A 23,151-nucleotide genomic window follows, 5' to 3' on the forward strand; every position below is an offset into this window, starting at 1 on the left:
GTTGCACGAGGTGGCCAGGAAGAAGAGGAAGAAGAATTTTCAGAATTTCATTTGACTCTATGTGCCTATAGGGGTGGGCCGGGGATGTCGGGGGGTTGGTGGCAATGTAAGTATATGGATATTTGCCGCGGGGCGAGGGCTTCAATTACCTCTCTCTTTTTTGACCATACATGTGTTTGCATCCCTGATACACACTGAAGTGTAGGGGAAGTTCTGTGGTACTTTCGAGGCTTTGTGGTATGACAACCCCTGCTGTGACCCAAATGTTTATTTAACCCACCAACACCAACAGATCTAACCCTTTTACCATAGAGCCTCATAAATGACAATCTTAATATCCACACACGGGGCTGGTGACCTTTAATGGTGTTTGATATGTTCTGCAGTAGCTGCACTAGCTCAGCCTCCTGCGTGTCGTGTTCCCTTCTCAGTGTCATCGTGGGCACCAGCGTAGCTGCCCTCCTGATGACCATGGAGGAGATGCACATCCTCAGCAAGAAGATGTTCTTCAACAGCCTCAGTCTCCACGCCAGCAGACTCATGGACAAGGTGAGACCAAGAGGTTGTTCACGTTGTGCCCTTTGAACATGAGGCTAAGCTTCTCTAAACTTGACACCAGATTTGTGACAACAGTGTGTCAACACTGGGGTGAGATAGCATATGGTTGGGTAGGTTGTCAAGCTAGGACATAGGGCAAGGCCTTCTAAGAGATGAAGGACACTTTTTTTAAATAACTTCTGAATGCTAAGCTAAGCATGTTCTTGTTTTTCACTAAAGTTATCAATGTTGTTTAGTGAATCTGATCTTCAGTTTGTTGCTATTAAATAGTGGCCAATAACACTGGATTAGCCGGCATCAGATATGCAGCACTTTAAACAGAAGTAGCACAGAAGTGCTGAGGTTTCTCACACTGACAATGGGAACTGCTCATTCCGCTGAGTGTTTTGAAGCGCATTCCTGGGCTAAAACCGTCTGCTAGATAAGTAGCTGTTACTTTTGCCAGAGTTGGAACCGGAGATATCTTTGGTTATCTTGTGAGCCGAAAAACAAAAGATTTGTGGGTGTGAAGGGAAGAGAAGAGAAAAAAAAAGAAAAGAAATATGAAAATATGAGGAAAATGTCCCTTTGGAGGCCTCCCTTACAATGAGCTCTTTTAGCACTGGCAGCTTGCTGGAGGCCACATACAATCAGGCCGCGAAGCACAACCCCCTCTGTCACGACCCGCGGTATTAACATTTAACACTTTTTAAGGGCTGGGAGCCTGTAACCAAGTTGGTTACTGCACAGTGTTACTTATTAAAAATGTGTAGCATGTTTTGCGCCAGAGCGGCTAATGTCTCGCAGTCCGTGTATGCTAGTCGCGGCTCAATAAATAATGAGATTTTCCAAATTTTTCTAGCATGTGGGCTCTCTGACCCTCTCCGACCCCGGCCGTGCCAACAGCATGAACAACTAGCCAAGCTATAGGGAACCAACTGTTACAGCCTCTTTACACATTCGGTCAGGACACCGTGCCCTTTTATTGGGAACAGATCCTGTTAAGGACCTCCTGATATGTTCTAAGACCCTTCGCGCTACCTCCCCCCCCTCCCCCATGCATTCAGTGAATCTGTTAACATCAACAAGGCTATTACCCCAAGGCCAAGTGCCTTGTAAACACTCTGGGAACTCTGTGCGCCCGTTCCTAGTGGCTGCGAGGCGGGGACCCGGCCTTCCAAAACATCATCCGTGCTTCTCGGGAACCTGCAAATTGAATCCAAAATATCCCTGGACACGGAGGTCCTGTCTCGTTGAGGGGCCGGTCGATATAAGCGGAGGGGGGCGGTAGCACGACCCCCCCCCCCCCCCTTTTCCCCCTCGCTGTCTCTCTCGCCAACACTCCACTCGAGAGGGAATTATCCCCTTAGCGGCAAGCTAATCAAATTGCCCAGGGTTTAGAGACGTTGCTTATCACCACGGAGCAGCGCAGTCGATGCCTGAAATTCGAGCTTCCTCTAATCACCTTCATTAGACGGCCATCGTGCTGATGCTTTACACGTGCCACCCTGACCGGACCACACATCAGCTCACCTCCCTGGTCAGTGTGTGTGTGTGTGTGTGTGTGTGTGTGTGTGTGTGTGTGTGTGTGTGTGTGTGTGTGTGTGTGTGAGTGTGAGTGTGAGTGTGAGTGTGAGTGTGTGTGTGTGTGTGTGTGTGTGTGAGTGACCGCCACTTGTGTGTGTGTGAGTGACCGCCACTTGTGTGTGTGTGAGTGACCGCCACTTTCTCTCCCCCCCAGCAGGTGTACTCTATCAGCTAGCACAGAATAGTAGAAGTATAGTAAACACTCTCTCTCTCTCTCTCTCTCTCTCTCTCTCTCTCTCTCTCTCTCTCTCTGTGAGCTGACTGAAGCGCTGGCAGCCCCTGCTCTCCATCCCCCCTGTCCCCACTGTATCGACAGCCTGCCTTAACCCAAGGATCGCCCAATCAGTCTCTTTGTGAAAGACACAGAGAGACAGCCTGCCTTAACCCAAGGATCGCCCAATCAGTCTCTTTGTGAAAGACACAGAGAGACAGGCGGCGTTTGTTTTTCCTCTCTGCCTCTCACCTGTCCGTAATGAGGATCCAGCCGGAGTATTGATCCGGTATTGATGGCTCTCTCTCCTGTGCTGGCAGGTGGAGCTGCCCCCTCCAGACCTGGGCCCCACCTCCTCGCTCACCCAGACGCTGTCCCTGCTCCGGGAGGTGCTGGCCTCCCACGACTCTTCAGTGGTCCCGCTCGACGCCCGGCAGGCCGATTTTGCCCAGGTGAAATATCGGTTTTGTCGTACTGTCAGTGTCTGCCTAGCAGACCGGGCATTTGTCTGTCCGTTGAAAACTGTCACTATTGAACTCTAATGTATCTCTTTCTTTTCTTTCTGTCTTAGTCAGGATCTGTCTTTTGTTGTCTCATTCGTCAATCCTCTCCCAAAAGAACGAAACAACAAAAACAACTTTTTCCTAGACTTCCTGTTAAATGAACAGTAAAATGGACAGTATTCTGCTGTCTTGTATCAGCGCACTGTGTCTGATGCCCAAGTGTCCTGTTGTTTCAGGTGTTGTCCTGTATCCTGGACCCTCTGCTGCAGCTGTGCACGGTGTCAGCCAGTAACCTGGGTACCGCAGACATGGCCACCTACATGGTGAACTGCCTGTACATGATGAAGACCTCCCTGGCTCTGTTTGAGTTCACAGACAAACGTCTGGAGATGCTGGAGTTCCAGGCAAGTTGGGTTTCTTCTCGGGTCATTCTGGCAGTCACATGGTCTTTGAGTCGCTGATATGTATGATATAATGTCATGCTCTGAATAGTTAGTTAATTAAGGGAAACCTAATGTAATGCATTACTTTGGAATCTATGTTTAATGGGGAGGCCTGTCAGTGACGAGGCATTGTTCTCTTTGTGGATTGATTTTTAAGGTTTCTGTGGTTCCTCAATGTTCTTGTTCTGCCAGAGACCTGAATGCCTCATCATCCCCCCCCCCCCCCCCCCCCCCCCCCCCCCCCCCCCCCTCTTTGTAAAGAATAGCATGCGGTCAGACTGGCATGCAAAACACTTTTACCGTTGATCTGCTACCTCAGCCGTGACGGAGTATGGTGGCACCAAACAACACACACTTCCCTCTGTTTTTACCTTTCTGGGGCTATTTTTCAGAAATCCACAGTTGCTCTTGTGTCTAACAGCTTGTTCTGCGGAGACTAAATTCAATTAAATCCTCTTTCTGCCACCAACAAGCTGTTAGAAACGATATAACACCAGCCTGCAGACATCCTCTGTCAATACAGTGCATCATGTCTCCACTGTGTAGCCTTCACCTTTGGCAGAGAGAATTAAACTGCTCTCTTCAGCTACACTAGCTTTTATGTACACCAGTGCTACAGCTCTTGTCTGTAATGAAAAAAATAAATGTCACTCTGTTTGAGAAATATCTCTTGGCGGATGTAGAGGAATAAACATTACCGATAGACAAACGCAAAATCAATCTGCTGCTGTAAATGGAGCTTTATTATTCATCACTGTTGGATGAAGCCGCTCGGCCCCGTAGACGCGCCCCGTGCATTATGGAGGCCTGTATTCACACGGAGGGAGGAAACGGTGGCTCTCAACGAGTGATCCTGAAAAGTACAGCGAAGGCTGCCTCAGTTCCTCGCACAAGTACCAGGAGAATGTCTTTGTCAGACGGAAAGCACTTAACACTTTTCCTGTTTTGACGCTAACTGTAGTGGTCTTTGTTTATCCCTTCTGTCAGATATCCCCCACCTCCACCAGGTGTTTGTTTATGTGTTTGATTGTCTGTTGTAACTCCGTCACCTCAGATTGAGGCTCACCTGGACACCCTGATCAACGAGCAGGCGTCTTACGTGCTGACCAGGGCCGGCCTGAGCTACCTGTACAGCACCCTTCAGCAGCACAGCCCCGAGCAGGTGAGACCCCAGCTCACACTCACACACACACACACACACATCACAGCGAAAACTAGTCAGCCTAAAAACTACATGAAACGTGAACACGCGCCAACTCTCAACACTTAAGGTTCTTTAGGACACAGTATAAGTAGTGTAGCTATGTCAGTTATCGAACAGTGTCAAACATCGGCCATTCTGATAAACAATAAAAAATGCTAAGTTTAATAATGGATCAACAATCGATATGCTCAGTTTAATAATGGGTTAATATGACAACGCGTACGTTTGCCGATAACACATAACACATGACACTACCGTCCTATAATTAACACCGTTACGATAGCAGTCTAAAACGTGACTGGAGATACTTTTTGAATATAAACTGACAGAGAAGGAAGTTGTTTAACCAGTATCGGTGATTTTAGCCTATAAGCCTTTAACCATGGTGGTACTGGAGTGAGCCTCGGGAATACACGTGGAGCAATCAGAAGCAAATAGATATCACTAGGGCCGAATAATGGAACAGCAGGGGGTACGATAAGATAGATGTCAGAAGAGATTAATGGAGGCCATTGTTATGGATTAATATTAGCTTGGCAGACGTTGTCTGAAAGCAATCACATTTACATAGCAACATAACGTGCGGTGCTCCATTCACACCTACATCAGTGTAATTAGTGATGACCACTGCAATAGACAAACACCAGAACCAGCTAATCGTAGCCGTGCAGAGACAGACCCACTGGGGCACAAGCTGAAGAGCAAAGACGTAATTCTGGGAACCTGTCCTGGCATCCTGACCGTCTGGGCTAAATATATGGTTAATCCAAACAAGAAAGTGAATTATTTTTTTTGCCAACACACTTTCAGGAGAAGATGTTTTTGGATTCTACTCTCCACAGATGGTTCGCATTAATTCAGGCAAACCTGAACACTGACTCACTGACTGTGCCCAGGAGGAATGAACACCATTGTGTGGTGGTGGTAGCGGTAGCACTGTCTCCCATCAATTATGTGTAATATATAGAATATGTTTTTGAGGGTATTTTTAAGCCGATGTGCCTTCCGCGAGTCCTTTGTTAAGCGAAGACCTATAGAAAACAAAAGAAGAGCACTTACGTCTTCGTCTTCTCAAAAGTAAGAGAGATGGATGAAAGAAAGCAGTCATGTGCTTAGGGCTTTTGAGTGGCCAAAGAGAACTCGCTGTTTTTAAGGGTTGGGGGGGGGGGGGGGGTATTTTTGTATAGCCAAGGTGCTTTTATGCCTATTACAGATTGCACTATAGACTTGCTCATCCCTACACTAATAGCTCACTTTTCATATCACAAGAATAGCCTCCATTGTTTATGAGAGCTGTGGTCACCATGGTAACGCCTGTGGTTAGACTTTCATTAATAAATTGGCCTGGTGAAGACTGAGGGCTTTTCAAGTCCATCAGTACTCCCCCGGTTAGTCATCGCAGGCCTGAACCAAAAAAAAGTCAATGTCAAAGTCAAAACACAAATTCAGTATTTTCCGTTTTTAAACTTTACAAAGAAAAAAGAAATTGGGAAAGAAAGTTAGGTATTCAGGTCATGAGTAGGATGTAGGGTGTGTTAGGTCTTGTTTATAATGTGTGTGAGGGAACGGGGTGTGTGAGGTCTTGTTTATAATGTGTGTGTGACTTTCCTGACTCCTCTGGTGTGGTGAGCGGCTTGTGGGCATAGCTGGGCACTCTGGGCTTTGGCATTCTTTTCATGCCACCCTACCTCCCTCCTTTCACTCCTCTCTACTCCCCTGCCCTGTGTCTTCTCATCATCTCTATCTCAAAATCAATCCCCTATTCTTTCTTTCTTCTCTACTCTCTCTGCTATGCCTAGAGCTGCTCTCCGTATAGCCTCTATTCGTTTTTTTCCTGTCCTTTTTTTTACCCCCTTTCTTTTAATTATTCCCTCTCATTCTCTCAAATCAAATCAAATCAAACTTTATTTGTACGGCGCATTTCATACAAGGAAGTAACACAATGCGCCTCACAGTAGGAAAGAAAAGGGGGGGGGTTACAAACACTTGTAAAAAAAACACACAGATTTTCAAGAGATAAATAAATAAAATAAAATAAATGTACTAACCGCACTGGCACCGTAAAGGACTACTCAGCACGGTCATCGTCAAACTAAGCTGCTGGGGGGGGATTACAAACACTTGTAAAGAGACACAGATAAGTAAATAAATAAATGGTACATTAATGTTAAATAAATACATTTTACAAGTTACAAAACATAAAAAGACACAGATTTTGCCAGAGATAAATGAACAGGAAATTACGTACTAACCGCACTGGCACCATAAAGGACTGCTCAGCACAGTTATCGTCAAACTAAGAGACAGCTGCTGGGGGGGGGGGGTACAATCTCATCTCTCTCTTGCCGTCCCCCTCCCCCCCCCTCCCTCCTTTATCTCCTCTGCTCTCTTCTCACAAGTGTTTAGTGTTTGTGGGCATGAGTAAGAGCTGAAGGCCACCCGCGGCTGCTTGTGTTGAACTCTAAACAGACCCAGACTTGGCCTCCAGTGCCCTCGCTCTCCCCAGCGCGACCTCTGAGACGCCTCTGAAAAGTGTGCCACGGCTGCCTGCGTTTGTTGTTGTCCGTTAAGTTCGAAAGCTCAAGGATATTGGCTAGATCATCAGTGGAATGGTGCCTTGTGGGTCAAGGAGATTGCTTTATTTTTAGAAAGTGTTCTACATTTTTGTCACAGCACAACAAAACCCTCTGTCACATTTTGTGGCCGCAGTATGGTGACCACCTCAACCATAAGTACGTCAGACCAGAACTTGTGCTAAGTTTGAAGACCTGAAGTATTTAGCCGATTTCTGGACACAAGATGTGTTAAAATTGTTGTGACATTCCTTATCTCGTCCAGTCTCTTCTGGGTCGGTCTGTCAGTGTGGAGCCTCTTGGTCACGTCTAGAGAAGCTAAGGTCTCAACACCGTGAAAGCTACTCATTTTCTTCTCATTTTCTTCTCCTTTTCTCCTCATTTTCCTCCTCTTTATTTCAAGCCGCTGATGCTTCCCATGTGTTTTCTTTATTTATTTTTTGGCCGTGCTGGCGTGCCATCCCTTTGCCATCTCCGTGCCACCTCTGTAATTTGCCCCCGGTTGCGGGGCACGCAGCAAGAGTTCGACTTTGACCTCCAGAGAGGCGGAGGTTAGTGAGCAGCACACCCTGAGAGCAGGACTCTGTCTTTAGACGCCGAAAGAGCCACAACTGCGTGCTGGGATGGCTTTTAATTGACATGGGTGATGGGAGATGATGGAGGCACACTTGGAAACGGCTCCCCTAGGGCACGAGCCAGAGCGAGTTGGTCTGTCGGAGACCCATTCGTAGTGTGCGGTTTCCATTCCTGGCATCGGCATTATGAGACCCAATACCCCACTTAATGACTCAACGCCATTAATAACTACACTAGCATCAAAAGGAGACTCAAAATATCTGTCTCTCCTGCCTTTTCTCTCTCTCTCTGTCTCTCTCTGTCTGTCTCTCATGCTTTTTCTCTCTATCTGTCTATCTCGGTCTGTCTGTCTGTCTGTCTCTCATGCCTTTTCTCGGTCGGTCTGCCCGTCTGTCTGTCTTTCTGTCTGTCTGCCATGCCTTTTCTCCGTCTCTCTGTCTGTCTGTCTCTCTCATGCATTTTCTCTCTGTCTGTCTTTCTCTCATGCCTTTTCTCTCTCTGTCTGTCTCTCATGCCTTTTCTCTGTTTGCCTGTCTGTCTGTCTGTCTGTCTGTCTGTCTCTCTCATGCATTTTCTGTCTGTCTGTCTGTCTTTCTCTCATGCCTTTTCGCTCTGTCTGTTTGTCTCTCATACCTTTTCTCTGTCTGTCTGACTGCCTGTCTGTCTGTCTCTCATACCCTTTCTCTCTGTCTCTTTCTACCCTGCTCCTCTTTTATATCGTCTGATTCTCTCTCTATCCATCTGTCTGTCTGTCTGTCTGTCTGTCTGTCTGTCTGTCTGTCTCTCTCATTCTCTCATTCATGCGTCTCTTGCTCACGTTTCAGGGTCCTTTGGCGAATCTCCCCAGCATGGACAGTTCCTCAGTCAAAGGCTCGATGGTGAGTTCCCTTTCTCTCACTCAGGAAGCAGGTGTGCGAGTGTGCAGCAACACAAACATGTTCAGCCACTCTTGTGCACATCTGCTAACGGTGGAGGCCTGGTCCATCTGTCAGAGATGAAAAGCTTGAGTAGGTTTGACTATGGAGGTGGTATGTTGGCATATTTCAATTTGTCAAGTTTAAAAAAAAAAAAATAAAGTCAGCTATTGGTAGCATTCAGTGTAAATTCAGTTTCCTTATGTTTTCTTAATTATCCCCCAGTTTCACTTACCTCACAGGTGGTTTATAATTGAACCTGAAGAGTAAGCAGAATTGAATGAAACAGGACTGACGTTAATGATATTGAACTGAAGTGATCTGTTGCCCCCTCGTCTTTCCCATTCAGGTGCAGTTTGACCGCTACCTGTCTTCACCAGACACCCTGATGATGCCGCAGCTCAACTTCCTCCTCAGTGCGGCCATCAAGTAAGTCCACCACGTGACACACTCGTGTCCACCCCCACACGCACCTTCCTATTAGTGTCCATTCATGCCCCACATAAAGAGAGACTCACCAAAAGCTCTCCAAAAGTTTAAGATAATTATTATTATTATTTTATTTTTTAAAAGACCCCAACCCTCGACACACTCACACTTGTCCACTTACATTTCCCATCATTCCTTCAGCGGCTTCTCCATTAAGGCTCTTTGGCGGTTTCTGTTCTCACTGCTGCGTGACACAGGCCTAAAGGCTTTGGCACACATCCGTGTGCCAGTCGGAGGCTGCACTTAAATTCCACACACTGTTGACGCATTAGGAGGATGAGAAAGGAACATGTACATGCAGGTGCTTTTAGGCAGTAGTGATGGGAGTGGAGCAGAGGAGAGGAGAGGGGGATGGGAGAGAGGGAGATGGGAGAGAGGGAGATGGAGGGAGGGAGGAGGGGTTTTGGGGTGAGTCACATTTACGGGAAGTGGAGCCATCATGAGAAGCTGTACTCGCTGTACCTCAGGTTAATGTTCCCCCCCTCCCGTTAATGGAGACGAGGCTGCGGCTCATGTGCACGACGCCATTAATTAGCTCCTGCTCGATTTCTCTACCACTCACTCACTCACTCTTCCTCACACTCTGCCTATTTCTGTCTCTCCACCTCTTTCACTCCCCTTCTCTCATCATCATCATCATCATCTCTCCAGCCAGTACCCTCTCCCTCCCTCTGTCTTTGTGTACTGCTCCTCTCTCTCTCTCTCTCTCTCTCTTTCTCTCACTCTCTCTCTCTCTCTCTCTCTCTCGCTCCCACACATAAACACAAGCAACACGTGAGTCCCTTCCCGCCTCGCCACTCAAGACGAATAAACACACGTGGCCCGCTTGATGGGAAAACTCTCCACCAGCCCCATAAACATGCACACACACGCACACACACACACGCACACACGCACACACGCACACACACACACGCACACACACACACACACACACAGAAACACACACACACACACACGCACACACACAAACACACACACACACACACGCACACACACAAACACACACACACGCACACGCACACACACACGCACGCGCACGCACACGCACACACACACTCTCACGCGCACGCGCACGCACACGCACACGCACACACTCACTCACTCTCATGTATCCACAAAAACACGCATGTATATGCCTTGATACATATGCGTTTTTCATGGGGGTGACGAGTGGGACACATCCCATCCAATATCCAAAGCAGGTGTTTGTCCCAAAAAAACAGCAACTTTTAACCAACTACTGTTAAGGTAATGTTTACCACAGACCTGGAGCAAGGGGCTGACAGTGAGGGAAAGTGACATATATCCATACACGAGTTTTCTATCATAGATCAAAGGAAGGAAAGAATACGATTATTTTATACTGTCACTTGTGGCCATGTACGCATATTTTTGAGATGTCTTCACCGAGTAAGCCAAAATACGGTAAAACGGTCTGGAATTAGGAACAAAGCCTGCCTGGTAAGTAGCTAACTGTGAGCGTTCAGGCTAATTATGTGAAGGCTGTGTCTGCTGATAAAGAAGCATCAAAGGGCAACAAGTCAGTTCAAAATGCGTTTGCTTGATCGTGGAATGTTTGATTGTAAAAAGCTTGAATATTTAATTCTATTTGGAAGCTCTCCTTGGAGGCAATCAGAGTTTGATCCAGTCACACATAAACACAACCACACACTCATATGTATATTAACAGACAGACAACTATGGCAATCAAATACTTTGTACTGTTCTGCGGTCCCATACAAACGTATGTGTTATTTCAACATAACTTCATAAATGGCTGGGAGGGTGTGCTCTTTCTACAGAGGGACATAAATGTTGACATGCCCCTAGGATTGCATGCGTGACTCCTTCTGGCCACAGTGTTTACTACGAGGGCACATGCGTAGTAGAGTTGCTGGGAGATGTTGTTGTGCTGGAGGAACTGCACCTGTAGATGGCGCTGTGGGCTGCAGTCTGCAGGCCTGCTCGTACCCATGAGGCATTTTTTGGGTTTTCATATGTTCTTTAAATTTAAACTTAATCTGACAGATATGATTGGAGTGGGTTTCATATCACTGCACCCTATTTCACATTGAAGGTGTGAATAACCTGCAGAATGGTCCAGAGATCCCAAAGCAGAGCATCTTATATCTATTTATTTGTTTCGTTAAGAAATATTGATATTGTGTGTTTGTGTCTGAGAGAGACCGTGTGTTTTGTCTGCATCTGTAAGATGTGGCATCAGTGTTAACATTTCACACCATGTGCTTCTCCCTTATGGCTCGAATATTGTCTTATATGTTTATGTTGTGTGCATCATCATTTCGCATAACTGAATAACCCCATGGGGACATATAAAGCTGTTGTTTCGCGTTTTCATATCCGTATTTGCACTTCCCCCTCGTCTACCGTTTTCGTCAGTTGATTTGGGGGTCTCATCTCTCTCCTCCTCCCCCCCTGTCTTTACCCTCCATCAGGGAGCAGATCTTCAGGCAGTCCACGGAGCTGGTGTGCCGGGCCTACGTGGAGGTGCACTCGGCCGTGACCAACCCCGCCAACGGCTACAAGGAGCCCGAGAGCCTGCTGCTTCGCTCCCCACAGCAGGTGCAGAGCCTGCTGTCTTGAGGGGCCTCCAGCCCAGGCCGCCAGAGGCCTAACCACAGACCATCAGCGCCGCGACGGGGCCCCGCACCGGAGCCCCCGCACACACAGGCCCAGGTGTCTGCGGCCTCTGGAGACCACGTTTGGCCCCTGCAGGAAGAAGAGTGAGAGAGAAAAACAAAAACGCATGTGGTTAATAGGACCACACTGTGTTACTGACTGACTGACTGAGTGACTGCCTTGGTGCTGGGAGAAGTTTTTTTTATTGAATGGGATTGGGTACTCTTCTGTTTGTTTGCTGGGGTACACGAAGAAGAGCAGAGTGGCTGCAAGTTAAATCAAGAGGAGGGTTGTGTATATGTGTGTGTTTGAACCGGTGTGTGTGTGTGTGTGTGTGTGTGTGTGTGTGTGTGAGAGTGTGTGTGTGTGTGTGTCTCTCCAGCTCCAACATCTCTGCATGGCGGCTGCTGTTTGCCAGGGCTGGAGAGAACTGCTAGCACTTTGGGGTTGGGGGGGGGGGGGGGGTAAAAGAACAAGAAAAAGAGATATTTATTTTTTCTCTCTCCACATGAACAAGAGATTCCCACAAGTAGGCAAGGAAAAGAGCAAGATATTGACCCTCAGATCGCTTTTCCTTTTTATCTAACTCTCACTCACTCACGCACGCACATACACACACACTCACTCAGGCCCACACACACACACACACACTCATTCAGGCACACACACACCCTCAGACACACACACTAGGGTCTGACTCCAGTCCAACCCATAATCAGAAACAGCTCCGTCTTTCTTCTTGTTAAATCTTTTTCCTCTCTCATCTGTCTTTCCCCTCTTTCTCTCTTTCGTTCTCTCAGTTAAGTTTCTTCAACTCCATTAAAAGACACCCAAATGTGCTGATGTGTCTGTGACTCCTTCTCCATCTCCCCCTTTTGAAGAGCAAGAGATGGTTAAGCCCAATTTCGCGGCCGCCCAAGACGAGGGCTAATCGCGGAGCGGCTGGATGCTTTTCTCGCAGACAATGGCGCTTTCATGTCATCGGCCCGATGGCCAGTCACGCCATCTTTTAATTGCGGGGGAAAAAAATGCCTGCCAGCCCTCGTTCGTCAGCTATATTTGGGGCTCACAATGAGAGAGGGGAAAAAAAAAACACGGGGGAGAGATGAAAAACAGAGTATTGCCACTCACCGGGCCTTTAATAGCTATTTAGAGTTAAAGAGAATAAGGGGGGAAAAAAAGAAGGAAAAAAAAAAAACACTCCAAACTGTGATTCTTCTTATCCACACTGAGCAGAGCGAGGGGCCGACACTGAGTGTGGGCGTAGTGGAGACGAGAGCACAGGCTGCTGAATGTGTTGACGTGGTGCAGGCGGACGCAGCCTTTTGAGCCCCCCGGGGGAAATATTTTGAGCCTGTCACATGCCTCTAGTAAGGGGACTCTCCCGAGCCGCCCCCCGTAGCTCCCCTCACATGGATCACATTGGGTTCTTTCAGGCGTGTGAAATCACCCACGGCCATGCCCACAAGTGTGACAGTCCTACTCCAGACAGGGCCTCCACCCCCCCACCCCCCCACCCCCACTGGCCCACATAGAGCACTCGTGAGCGAAAGCCAGCTCCGTTCTCCCTGCTCTCTGCTCCAGAAAGCAAACTGGCCCTACTGTTTGAAGCCTTGCCACAGTATGCAGTGAGTGTTTTAAGTAGGGCTACATCTGGAAAGCCGGTTGACTGTAAGTTTCCGACTGTATGTGTATTGCCAGGTCTGGGGCCAGTCCAGTGTCCTGTGTTTGAGTTTGTCTTATTTATGTGTCATTAAACATGGAAGGTGTGTACCAAATGACTGCTCCAAACGTGAAAGTGACAGCCGAACTGACCAATGAGGTGACTTCGCTTTGTGTATCCCATTTACGAGAGGCAGCATTTGCCTCTCTCCTCTGGAATCTTGGATGACATCATGGCTCTGGATCCTAGAAGGCCTGCTGGAATAGGGCCTGGCTCCATGGGCTGGCAGCCCAGGATTGCCCTACGCTTAACTGGATGTAGCTCAGATGTCACTGCTCAGGACATTCAGTCCTGACTGCTGCAGTGATGCCCTGTATTATTAGGAATGCAATTTTCATTTCCATTTTAGTGCCATTTTAGGCTTTTTTGCTTTAATGGTTATCATTGCAGATCATTCTCAATTGATCATAACAAATTTTACCCATTAAGGCTTTGTCCTGTAAAAGAATGTTTGGTGCAATGTCCGTCTTTGCTCTCATGGACCAATACATTAATTAAATGAGTTGCAATAAATACATTATAGACCATTTTGCGTAAAAAAATCATTGTACAATTGAATTGCCCTGAGACGTGCTTCAATAAGTAATGTCTAAAGGTCACTTTCTAGGAATGCACTTTTAGACTTTTGCATGTGTGGTTTTGGATTAGCACAACACTGTTCTGCAATTTAACCATTTGACCTCAGCCCCAGTCACTAAATGGAACAAAAGAGCATTCAAATTAGGGCTCATGGACTGCATGGTGGCTGATTGTGAATCACAGTAAATCTGTTCAGTTGACCAATTGCTGGAGAAAAAAAAGAAACAGACGCTCTGAAGACCCTTTCAGTCCACTGGCTGTGTGTGAAGGGCTGCTGGTCCCACCCAGGCATTGCGCAGGTAACGCCAGCATCTGCTCGGCCCTAGAACCAGAACCAGAACCAGATCCCCCCCCCCCCCCCCCGGAGTGAACCAACACTGTGTCATCATACAACCCCTCAGGCTGAATACCATTGAATGCTGTTGTGTTACAAAACTGTTGCAGACGCATTTGACCTCTATGGGCCAGGTAGAGATTAGTAGATAGATGGCCTCAGGCGTGAGCAGAAAGAGGATGACAGATAAAGATCTGAACTGTGTAATTGTCTGGTATGTATTCTGGGGTTGCTTCATATGGGTGTGGTACTGGTTTTGCCTTTTTTATTTTTTTATTTTAGACGTATTCGTCACCAAATATACCTGTGCTGATTGTTTTTCAAACATGCATTTTGCAATAGATAATTGTGTCATGTACATGATGATACCCTTGAAAAACAAGGCTAGAAAAATGGTAGTAGTTCACTCGAACTACTTTCTTATGTTTAGGAAACAAGACATAATGCATAGCAGTGCGTAATATGACCACCGCAGAAAGTGATAGAATTAAGACATTTTTTGAGGGATCTTCTTGAATCTGAATGATTGAATGATTACATTTCTGATAATAGACTAAATTACTTTGAATGACTGATTTAATGATTACATTTTTGTAGAAATAGACTAAAACGTTTGTTGTATATCTTATTCCGAGTGAAAATGTAGGGAACATTAGTTTGGACGTGGTGGCTGCACACTGATAGGGTGTGAGTTACGTTCTGCGGTTTTGAGACCTGTCTAGTGAATATGAGGATGGGTATGACTTTAATAGATTTATTCTTGTCGTAAATGTGAGTATTTTGTGAAGGCAAGAATATGTTTCACGATCATAATACGTTTAAATGTAGCAGCAATCATGTGGGTCCAAGCAGAATGTGCATACTGCCCCAAGTAGTGAAAGGTTGAATGGTTTGCCGCTTCAAGAAGTGAAAAAGGACCATTTGAATTTTGTAAATGATACGTAAGAATTTAAAGACTAGATGAGTTTATGGACCAAACCATGAGAGGAACAGAAGAAGGCAAGGCAATTTATTTATATAACGTATTTCATACACATGTGCATCTCAATGTGCTTTACATATAAAGACAATAAAGAATAAAAAAAATAAGAGTAAAGTGAAACAATTAAAAAGAAGATAAACATTTTTTAGCTTGTTGTAGTGACATCTCATGGCTAATGTGTTTGAAATTGGGTAAATAGCTCCTATATGCCAATATGAATGAGCCTACAAACAATTGGCCACTCACACAGGTATGTATTGGCTGCTTATTTTTTATTGGCTGTTGGTGGCCATTTTGTTAAGCAAGCCAAATGGAATTGAATTAAAACTGAACTGAAGTGTCACGAAATTTGGCGAGCATCTAAAGAATGTAGCAGAATATAACCATACCAAATTTTTATTGAGATATTGAAATGTGTCAGTTATGGACAAAATTCATGAATTTCATACACAGGCAATTCAGTGTTCTTGACATAAAGGGCAAAAGGAAATATTAAGACAAGTGAAAGTAAATAACATAATTAAAAGAACATACAAAGTACATAAAATAGAAAAACATTGTGGGAGTACACCTGACTGTTCATTTCTTTTGGAACACCGAATAAAGGACCATAGAGCAATAGCCCAAATAGAATCTTCAATAGAGCCTGAAATTCATTTTCATCTAAAAGCTTCAACACTACAATGAAGCAATAGCCTGGATATAATTCATAATAGAATCTAGCAATTGTGTTAAGCGTTGCAGAGTGTCCAATTTCGTGAACTTTGAACCAAGATAATGGTTAGCTAAGCGCTAGCTTTTACATGAAACATTATTCACTAGGTGGCGCTATTCCACAAATGAGTCGTGATTAGTTAAGGTCATGTGCCTCCTAGAGGCCAACTTGCTGCAAAAAGCGCTTTGAGCCCACCACACTGCAGGGGGTTCTAGCACAGAGGGACACAAACCTTATATTCCGTATCAGCCATTTGGGGCTACAATCATGCCAAGTTTCTTGTGGATGGGTGATATTTAAGTATATATGGTCGACCAAATAATCGGTGAAAAACATCAGCATCAACAAACAAACAAAATGTAAGGAAAAGTATATATATAAACACTATACGACTGCCCTGCGGTTTAACGGCAGTCTTAACAACTGGAATCACCAACAAGGTAAACGCTGACCTAGGTCCAAAGGTGAGTTGTTGTGTAAGTATACCCTTTAATCTATCTTTAAGTTATAGTCTGAGGTGGTTTTCTTTCTGGTGATGTAAACGGGTCAAGATAAGTCTCCACCCTGCCCTGACTGGCCCCCACCTACCCAGTGAAGAATCCTGACCTTGAAGTTGAAGTTACAGGGTAAGGGGGTGACATAAGTGAGACATTCACTGAATCATCCATGGCACTGCACAGGTCTCAGGTCATAGGCCAGGGGTCATACCTACTGTGTGTGTGTGTGATGATTTATGTGTAGTGACTTCAGTCACTCTTTACCATACTTGTGGTAAAAGCAGCCATGATAGGAAGTGCCCATAAATTCACTAATGACCACTGTGGCTGGACTTTGGGACCCCCATTTGTGATGCAGTGACTCCACCCATCTTTGGCTCCTCATATTCACCTTACCCTCTGATCTTCATTGCAGTGGAAAACTGGGGTGAGTCACATCTGTCAAGTTTGACGTCTTTTCATTTATTTTTTTGTCTCTATATCAATGTTTTCCTAGTGCTGACGTATATAAGAGATGCGAAGTGCTCAGCCCTGTCTCTGATTTTAGCGGCGATAAGGTAATCGAGCATAATCTTTTGCGGCTCGGTGGATTTCCCAACATACCTCACTAACCCGCTGGATTGAGGGGGCCCCAGTCTCCTGGAATTCAGCACATTGGACAAATTCTTAGACCACTTTTGTTCTGCTAATCTCGTTGCTTTCGTCCCTCCCACCCCCAAACCCACCCGTTACCTCTCCTCTCGGATTCAGATCCTATTAGAATAAAAGGCGCGGGCATGCTACCGCTTACTGCAGTTCACCCCGTGGGCTCGGGCCTCTTAATGATGCCTTACAATGTGTCTGCGGGAGCGGGATTTAGACCGCTTGACTTGCTGGGGCCCCAAGTGCCAAACTGGTGCTCATGCTTTAGATAAGTGGCCATTTCCCACGTCGGCCCCCTCAGAGCAGATTGGTACATGGGGAAAACTGAACAGCAGATTTGGATAGACTTTGCTGTTCATTGATAAAGGTCGTTTTACTTCAAAATTAGTTATTAAAATGGGTTTTTGAAATGGGGTCCACAGGAGTTGTAAATTGCATTATAATTCGCTGTCCACAAATGTGGCTCACTGAAGAAGAAAAAAAAGTGTTTAATCCACCACTGAAGCACACAGCATGAAATCTATTTGTAACCAGGCATGTTTGATGAGTCGTTTAATGGTAACTGGAGAAGATTATCTAATGCGTTGAAAAGGGGACATTTTGTGCTGTTGACAGAGCGCACTGAAAACAGAAAGGCTGTTATTTGGCCCCTTGGAGCAGTGCAGCTTCCTCTGGCTCCGCTATCAGAGTATTCATCAATTTGTCAGCAATCCAAGAACACTGGGACGGCCATGATACTCAAATGGTGTCCGTAGTAACCCACGTGTCGTGTGACAAACATCTAAAAATTCAAACGGGTGTGTGTGGGATTTCTTTTTACCCCCATTTTTATTCATGGTCATTCAACACTTGTACAATTCAGCAGGTCAGGTGGTCACATCACAAACATAGCTGCCCCTGTGTTTACGTGTATCTGGATGTAAACAAGCTAGTACGTCGGCCGGCTGATCGAGGCGGTTAGCATTAGGCCAGTCCTCCCTCCTTCTCAGTAGCCTCGTAAGCGAGTACAGTATTGCGTGTGGCTGTGATGCCTATTGTGCAAGCCTCCCCCCCCCCAACTCTGCAGAAAAGTGTTTGCTTTGCTAATGTGAACACTTTGTACTGATTCCTGGAACATACACAAAATAGGTTACATCATTTCCAAACAGTGCCACTCTAAACTCCAGCTCCCCCTTGCTGTGGCTGGCCAGAGACATACTTATTGTTTTGATTGGTTTTAGTGGTGTGTGTGTGTGTGTGTGTGTGTGTGTGTGCGTGTGTGCGTGTGTGCGTGCGTGCGTGTGAGGGAGGGAGGGAGGGAGGGAGAGGACGTTTTTGGAAGCAGTACCAGCTCTTAAAATGAACAGCAGGCCCCAACTTTTTAGAGGCAAGTAGGCCTTAGACAGTTTAGTAGGTCAGTGCTTTGGGAACATGACTGACCTCCATTGCTTTTATAATACTGACCTACAGCTATTATGAGCCCATAAAAAAAAGATCCCTGGTCAGTGTAGAAAGTTACTAGGATATTTTAGCGTTGACTTACTTCCTTCTTTGGGTACTTTCTAAGCCAGGTTCACGTGTATTTATGTACGCGTGAAGTGGTTTCACGTGTCAAAATTGTACAGGTGGAGGTTCGTGGCAATACAAAAGTGGATGTTCTTACACGGAATTCCCCCCACCATAAAATGAAGCAGCTCTGAAGTGTGAAATTCCCCTTCACTCATCCTCCCACTGTCCATTGTCACTGGCCTTGATTGGGCCATCCTATAGATAATTCTGCTGCTGTCGGTCATTACACCTCGGGTTCTCTACATCGGGAGGCAGATCCAGGTCTTCCAGAAAGCAAGAGGTCAGTCAGCCAGGCCTGGTAAGTTTGAGTGGTGAGTCATGGCGTTTTTTTCTCAAGTTTGTTTTGATTTCGAGGAACAGAGAGGGGGGGAGAGAGTTTCACCCAGGGTCACGGCCGAGGGGGCCTGCTCACCGGTCTTTGTTGGGCTCCAGCACTTTCAAGGCCACCTGGTAAACAGACAGACAGTCAGTCAGTCAGTGCGGGGGAAGAAAGTGCCCCACAGAGGTCACCGGATCTGCCCCGGACTGGACTTCTCGCATCACGTGCCAGAGAGGTGGATGCAGCACTGTGCAGGGATGATGTATGGTGTAAACAATGTAACCTGACTGAGTATGAGGTACTCACCACACACAGCTTTATTAATCCCAAAAAAGAATTGAACTTATTGTGGCTAAATCACTTTGTTCAATTGTAGTATATTTTCAATATGGTTAGTTTTACATTTTCATGTCAAACCATAACAAAATTCAGAATTGTATCTGATGGAAACAAATGGCCAAACTTAAACTTTATATGGGAATAAAGGAAAAAATTAAACTAAATATTGTCAAGTCGTGCTTACGCTCTTCAGTCTAGATCACAACTGAAGGACAAATTGCACAGGTAAGCATAAAGAAAATGGTATCCATGCCAATAGTAGTGTATTAAGTTACGCACGATTCTTGTACTTTCACAGAAAACCCAATCCACATGAACATGAAAAAAACCGTCTTGAATCTCTTGATCAAATCTGCCAGTGACTCTTCCCCTCTGCTTTGAGGGTGTTGGAGGGCCTTCTCCCAGGCGGCGGAGGAAATGTGATGACTCTGAGTTCCCAGAACCGGCTGCTCTGCAGAGAGAGAGTGGCGGGCCATGCCGTGGTCCACAGGCTGACCTCTCCCCCACATGTTTGATCAGATTGTTTTTTCCCCCCTCGGCCGAGCGAGAGCCGGGCCACTCCGCGCGGTGCTGAGCAACACAGTCGAGAGCGTCAGCACTGATGAAGATGAGGAGAGGAAGAAGATAAGAAGGGGGATGGGGAGGGGGGGCTGGTGGTGAGGGGTAGCAGAGCAGAAGAGGCTTTGCCGATGAGAGGAGAGGAGAGAAAAAGCAAGCAAGCACTCTGGTTACTCAGTAACCCAGGGCAACAGGCTCGCCACTCACCTTTCCCCTAATACCCCCCTCACCTCCAGGACCACGTGAAGAACGGCTGCACGCTGACACCCCTCGCTGTGCTGCTCACACACACACACATCGAACACACCACACCACACCGCTCACATACATACACTGACACCCCGCCAAAAGGCTGCACACACACAAAACTCACACATTCAAAGACACTGAAGCCTCTTTTTCTGTACTGTACACATAGACACAGACACTGACTCTTGTTTATATAAACTCATATAGACAAACACCCACCCACATAGTAGACGGAAACACGCACACACACTCACATACACACACACTCACATACACACACACACACACAAATACACAAACTGACACCTCCGCACCATATCTCTGAACTCACATGTAAATTCAACTCAGAACTTACACACCACGGAGAACCAACACAGCAGACTCAAGACAAGCAGGAAATGGTATTTAAAAGAAAACGAGGGTTAGCGTTTTTTCTTCATCCTACAGCTACAAACTGAGAGTCGGTGCGTCATAGAGAGACTGAAACCTCCTCGGGGGGAATGCAGAAGCAATTAGAATTGAGATCATTTCTGCTGATTATGGGCCACGATGTTACCTTATACAGACCTGCGTGTCCCCATCCAACCTTGGAGTTGTGCTGTGAGTGACTCAAAGGTGTATTTCGTAAGATGAGAGATTAAAGGGGAGCTGGTTCTGAGATCATACAGGACAACACAGAACCACATAATACCTGAAATCTATGTGGGTTACTTCACTCCCAGGTGGTAGAATTCTCTGGAACAGATCTGGCCCAGATCTGGTATGAGCCCGGCCCAGAGTCAGAGCACGAGAAGCCTACGGTACTGGAGATTGTGGCAGGCCTCAGAGGGGATGGCGGAGGTGGCAGACCTAGAGAGCCTTCAGTGACTCGTGAAGAGTATGGGAAAGGCAGTCTGTGCTGCGACAAAAAAAAAAAACTGCACCCAGTATGACATCACCACTAATCCCACATGGCTTAAAACACACACACACACACTCTCTCTCACACACACGCACACACCCTCTCACTCTCGCACACGCACTCTCACACATGTCCAGACTGGCAAAGGAGGTGGTGAAAGATGCTGTGCTAATTCAGGCCTAGTTGCAGAGGAGAACCAGACCGATCCGGTCCGACCCCAGCGTAAACCTCCCTCAGTTGCCGTGAGGTTGGGAAGGGCGTGACCGGTATGGGATGTTGGCCGTCAAGACAGCACAGCAGCAGCCACATACTGTGCTCTCTCACACTCACTCTCTCAGGAAAACAAGGCCCAAGCTTTCTCAACTTCATCTTGCTCTTGAACGAGACCTTTCTGTACTATCATCATAAAGAAGGATTGCCCCCTTTTTAATGAAACTCAAGAGCGTTGATCTAGCTTGGCAAGGGTCCCTTGGTAAGGGGATCGAAAGATAATAAAATTAGTTTAGTCATGAATGAGTCTGTGTATGGGGAATGTAGTGGTGTAGTGGCTAAACCATATCCATTATCCATTCATTAAAACAATACCTGCTGGACTGACTCAGTGGGAAATATGGCTCTTGGAGGATGACTCTTAATGTAAAGAATGTTTGTGATATGTCTCTGAGTTCAGACACCTTTTCAGAACGTTTTTAGGTAGGTCATATCTGACTGTAAATGAGCTGGGTAAAAAAGTAAAGATGCAAACATTTTGTCTCCCCTTGATGGCCAGCTAGCAGAACTCATTATCAATGGCACAGCCTGACTGCACCAAACTGTCTCGTCTTTGGCACCACTAATTGAAGTTTACAGGGTGCTGTTTTCCTGCAGTGGTGATACTAGACCTTGATTAGGAAAACATCTCACACCATGTGATGCACAAAAGATTGGTTCATTATAGTGTAGGGCCAACAATAATTTTGTATGGGTGTAGAATATGCTTAAATGTGGTACACAGACTGACAGTCTCGATCTTACTAATGCTGTCAGTGAAACCTATCATAGATTAAAGACATTCTTGGAGCCATTCCTTTAGCGGTCAGTTCCTGTGGTTTCATACTGAGGCCAGCAATTTAGATTAAGTTCTGGAATTATAACTATACCACAGGCCCATTAGTAATGGAAAGTGGCAGCGGGACAGTTCTCATCATCATTCCCCTTAACCCAAAATGTTTCTCAATGAGCTACACTGACCCACGGTCTTCTCAATCGACACACTACACAATTGCAGCGAAAATGAGCGCTAGTTGCCGCAATAGCCGTCTGGAGTGTGACTCCCGCCTTCGTCTGCTTCTCTCTCTGTTGCTCGCATGTCGGACCGGGATGGAAAGCAAAGGCAGAACGCAGCCGTCTGTCGTGAGTCATGCCCTCTGTGCGTCCAGTTGTGGATGTTTACTCACCGTATGAATCATGCGACCCGCAGAGAAGCGAAGTCTTTTGGGCAGCTGTCTCAACACGCAGGAGTTCCAGCTTCACACCGGGCTGGATGAAAAGGGGGTGGGGGATATTTTCAATGGGCTTGTCCTGGTGCGTGGGCAAATGTACGTTTTTTTTTTCGTTGTGTGCAACTTCGCCATTGACTCCAACCCATAATCAAAAGCAAGTGCAACAGTGTTCCAAAGCGGCTCAAAAATAATCACGTTACAAGAGGCAAAGCGGCCGTGAAAACAACGACATACACAGCCAAGAAACGCCACGTATTGTTTCAAGTAATTCGTCCCTCGGATAAACTCTCCCTAAGGTCATTTCCCGTCATTCAGCCGAAGGGGCTCTCGACTTTCTTTCAGAGAGATTTTTTGGCTGTGAAAGGGACCTCAAGTTGGTTTTGTAAACGATCTGGAGCAGCAAAAAAAGAAAACACACAATAGCACTGCTATGTGTTGAGCTAATTATGGAAGATCATAATAGGAAATTGGGTAAAGCTGGTGCATTAAAAGCCTGACTGTAGTGCTTATTCAGACCTTTTCCACACTCTTGCTTAGCAGTTTGCGTGCTGCACTTAAAATGATTGATGTGTTTGAAACCATCCACCCATCGTCTGCATGTTTT

The 23,151-nt window shown here is 46.2% G+C and overlaps 1 protein-coding gene across 1 annotated transcript in view; it reads left to right on the forward strand.

Moving 5' to 3' along the window:
- Positions 1-12,519, forward strand: part of cog6 (component of oligomeric golgi complex 6) — a 38,981-nt gene extending 26,462 nt beyond the window's left edge. Inside the window, exons 13-19 of the mRNA XM_031573007.2 lie at positions 432-549; positions 2,656-2,787; positions 3,075-3,242; positions 4,336-4,443; positions 8,459-8,512; positions 8,898-8,977; positions 11,497-12,519. Of these exons, the coding sequence (XP_031428867.1) occupies positions 432-549; positions 2,656-2,787; positions 3,075-3,242; positions 4,336-4,443; positions 8,459-8,512; positions 8,898-8,977; positions 11,497-11,644 (808 nt within the window). The 3' untranslated portion in view covers positions 11,645-12,519. The remainder of the gene's footprint in view (positions 1-431; positions 550-2,655; positions 2,788-3,074; positions 3,243-4,335; positions 4,444-8,458; positions 8,513-8,897; positions 8,978-11,496) is intronic.
- Positions 12,520-23,151: the final 10,632 nt, after the last annotated feature.

The sequence above is a fragment of the Clupea harengus genome, chromosome 9 (assembly GCF_900700415.2).
Source record: "Clupea harengus chromosome 9, Ch_v2.0.2, whole genome shotgun sequence".
Classification (NCBI taxonomy): Eukaryota; Metazoa; Chordata; class Actinopteri; order Clupeiformes; family Clupeidae; genus Clupea; species Clupea harengus.